Source organism: Brassica oleracea, chromosome C5 (assembly GCF_000695525.1).
Source record: "Brassica oleracea var. oleracea cultivar TO1000 chromosome C5, BOL, whole genome shotgun sequence".
In the NCBI taxonomy this organism is placed as follows: Eukaryota; Viridiplantae; Streptophyta; class Magnoliopsida; order Brassicales; family Brassicaceae; genus Brassica; species Brassica oleracea.
The window spans coordinates 38276172-38279876 of NC_027752.1; the positions used below are offsets into that span (position 1 = coordinate 38276172).

Genomic DNA, 3705 nt, shown 5'->3' on the forward strand with positions numbered 1-3705 from the left:
CTCTGCCGAAAGGGGTACAGGTGAAGCTGGCTTTAGTTGGCACCCAACCAAATCATATTATCGTCTCTCTTTTTTCCATCATTATTTACATAAAATAAAAACCTTATTCTTTTACCTAGTTAGCGATCATACTTGCACCATATTTTATTTCTTAGGTTCTGTTATTTCTCTAGAACATGCGTGATGCACCGATGAACACTCATATAGTACACTATTTTATCATAAGGGATAGTACGCATTACCTGCCTATAATCATGACAAAAAAAAACCTGCCTATAAATATTCCATTTAAATCCAATATTACTTCAACACATTCCTATATCACTGATGATACTATCGATTGCAACGTTAATTATCTAATTCCATTCCATACTTATTTTCTTGGTACTTTTACATCAATGACGGAGATTATTTCCAGAGAGATTTACATATATATATATAGCTATATATGCGTATGAATATTGCAATGAAACTGAGAAATTATCTGAAAATATATATAAGAAAAAGAAAAGAATATTGAGAAAAGTTACAGATTTATCGCCGGCAGCGAGTGATGACACTGCAGCCGCGAGAGTAAGGGTTGGCGTGAGCGCCACGTCGGCAATTGTAGTAAGATGCGCCGCGTCGTGAGCAAGGTACACTGTTTCTCCTCAGCGCACCGTAGCTGATGTACCTCCTGTTCGCTAACATGCGCCGGTTGATCTCCGAGTCCATCTCGAACTCTGCTCCCATTCCTCCGCCGTAGAATAGATCTCCTTCTTCTCCGAGCGCGGCGGAAACCGAGCACTCGGCGATGGTACCGCGGCACTCTGTCTCGAACGGAAGGAAATCAGCGGCTACGGTCAAGTGCTGAACGGCGAGGATTGCAAAGATCGCGAGAATCGCCGCGGTGCCGGAGTTTCTGGAGAGTCCTCTCATATTTTTTTCAGTGCACGAACTTTGATGAAAGAGAAACATAGACGAGGTTTAGTTAAAAGAGAAGTAACATGTCGAAATGACACTACAGATGTGAGTAATTACGATACTACCACTTGACTTTCGTGTGATGATGTTAAGACAGCTTTTACAAGTGGGCTCTTTTGTTAGCTTCAGATCTAAGGGTGTTTAATAATGCGCTAAGTGTTTTGATGGAGACATCCACCTTACTTTTTATGTTCTTTCTTAACTTTCTTGGCCACTTTACTGGTATTATCGATAGTTTACTGTAATTATATAAACCAATTTAATAAACTTGTATGCTCTGTTTTGTGATTTGAATGAAACTTCTTTTTACTTTCTTATATTCACTCTTGAATGTCTTTTATTTTTCGCAAATATCATAATGTTTTTAATCAGAATCATAAGTAGAACAATTATACTACAAAATGTCAATAAGAGTTATGATCATGTTTTGGCTTATGTCATTAACTCATTATGCACATACATTTGAAAAATCTAATGTTTTAAAGTACTAACAATAAAAAATGAGTACAAGGGTAGATAAGAATACTACAAAACGCATTTACTTTTAGTTTGTACAATTATGAATGGTTTTCTACCATGATATGTGATTATTTCAGATTTTTTTGAAAACATAGCGAGTAAAATGCCAACATTTTAAAAGACATTAAGGAGGTTTACTGTGCTACAGTTATTCTTTTTTTTTTTGTCGACTTTCGGGCCACAACGGGCTGGTCCGATAGCACAAACTTTCACAGAGAGGAAAGCCTCTTGAGGCAGGAAGGATTGAACCCCTGATGCCAATGTCCAAGAGGGACTGTCAATGGCCTTGAGCTACTGGCCGTGCTACAGTTATTCTAGTTGTTTTTTTTGTCACGAACTCTAGTTTGTAATTGTAATTTCATCTAATTGAATATTTTGTTTTGACATCAATGAAACTGATTTTATTATTAAAGCCATATCATGCGGCAGCGCCACGCCGCCACCAAACAGAAGATTTTATGATTTGGACCTATATTTACGGAGAATTGAGCTTTATTTGGATTTTATTCAGTTTTTTCTCTGCAGTTTTTTTGTTCTCACCGATTTACGCGTTTCCATCTCGGATTAGAATCATAGGGTAGGGTGCGCCGCATGATTTGGGCATTGTATCAGTCAAATTTGATTTAATTGGTTATTCGTTTCGATTGAATCCAAATTGGATATTCGTAAACTTTTAAAACAAAACAAATACTAAATATCATGGTATTTGAGAAGCAAATTAACCACAAATACTAAAATTTTGAAAAGCACATATCCGTTCCGATCTGGCAAATATATAATTATATGTATATTTTGATTATATTTAATTATCAAATATATAGGTTTATATAATTATTACTCTAACATATGTTTTTATAAATTTTATTCACATTTTTACTTATAAAATTATTACATACAAAAAGAGAATGTTTTCTATGAAAATGATAACTTTTTTAAAAATTTTGTTTTATTATTACTGTTATTTTTAATTTATATTTTATATTTCATGTAAAAAATATTTTAAAGCAGAAATTTGTATCTAAATTTTTAGACTATTTGTATTAGTCAAAATTCGTAAATATCTGCAAATATCTATATATTTTCAGATATTCATTTTTGTGGATATCCTTATTTTCAAAAGTAAATCGAAAAATTAGATATTCATAATATAAGAAGCAAATCACAAATTTTGAAAATTCGGATAGTATTTGTTTTGTGCCCACCCCTAGGATGTAGAGTATGTTTTCTTCAGTTCTGACAAAGAATATAATCACAAACCAAGAAAATCCAACAAAGTTGGTTTTTTCTAACTTTTCGAGATTAACATTAAAATCTACCGTAAAATTAGAACGAAATTATTCATCGGCTGATTTTTCAACATCATTTAGTTTCACTCTGAAGAAATCATCTTTTCCATCCACGAAATCTTCACCACATGAAATTTTTTATCAAACTTGAAGGTGTTACGAAAGACAAAAGAAAAGATGAGCCGCTTTCGTTGAAAATATAAAAAGATGTGGGGTTTGCTGCACTATTTTCAGAGTAAATTTCCTTCTATATATACGAACGTTTGCGTTCGTTTGTAAACACACCATCCTTCTCCTTCAATAACACTTCTTCTCTTCTTATCAGTATTATCTTCTTCGTACGGGTATAAAATTTTGCTTTATTTAAATTCCTGCGATATAATAAAATTTCAGTTCTTTTTATAACACGTTATCAGCACGATCACTCTACGATTCGGTAAAATTTATTTGTATCATTTATACCCTGTTATAATGGTCGGTATACCGCCTCTACTATTATTTATATTATGTTATAATGGCCGGAATACCGCCTATATTATTTACTAATGATTTAATTTATTTATTGGTCGGCCGAGCCGCCTTATATCCTGTTTATTATTTATTGGTCGGCCGAGCCGCCTTATATCCTGTTTATTATTTATTGGTCGGCCGAGCCGCCTTATATCCTGTTTATTATTTATTGGTCGGCCGAGCCGCCTTATATCCTGTTTATTATTTATTGGTCGGCCGAGCCGCCTTATATCCTGTTTATTATTTATTGGTCGGCCGAGCCGCCTTATATCCTGTTTATTATTTATTGGTCGGCCGAGCCGCCTTATATCCTGTTTATTATTTATTGGTCGGCCGAGCCGCCTTATATCCTGTTTATTATTTATTGGTCGGCCGAGCCGCCTTATATCCTGTTTATTATTTATTGGTCGGCCGAGCCGCCTTATAT

The 3705-nt window shown here is 34.4% G+C and overlaps 1 protein-coding gene across 1 annotated transcript; it reads right to left on the reverse strand.

The window, feature by feature from the left end:
- Positions 1-319: 319 nt before the first annotated feature.
- On the reverse strand, positions 320-972 carry LOC106293241 (rapid alkalinization factor 23). Its single transcript, XM_013728896.1, has one exon. The coding sequence runs from the start codon at positions 955-957 to the stop codon at positions 535-537; it is 423 nt and encodes a 140-aa protein (XP_013584350.1). The 5' UTR covers positions 958-972; the 3' UTR covers positions 320-534.
- Positions 973-3705: the final 2733 nt, after the last annotated feature.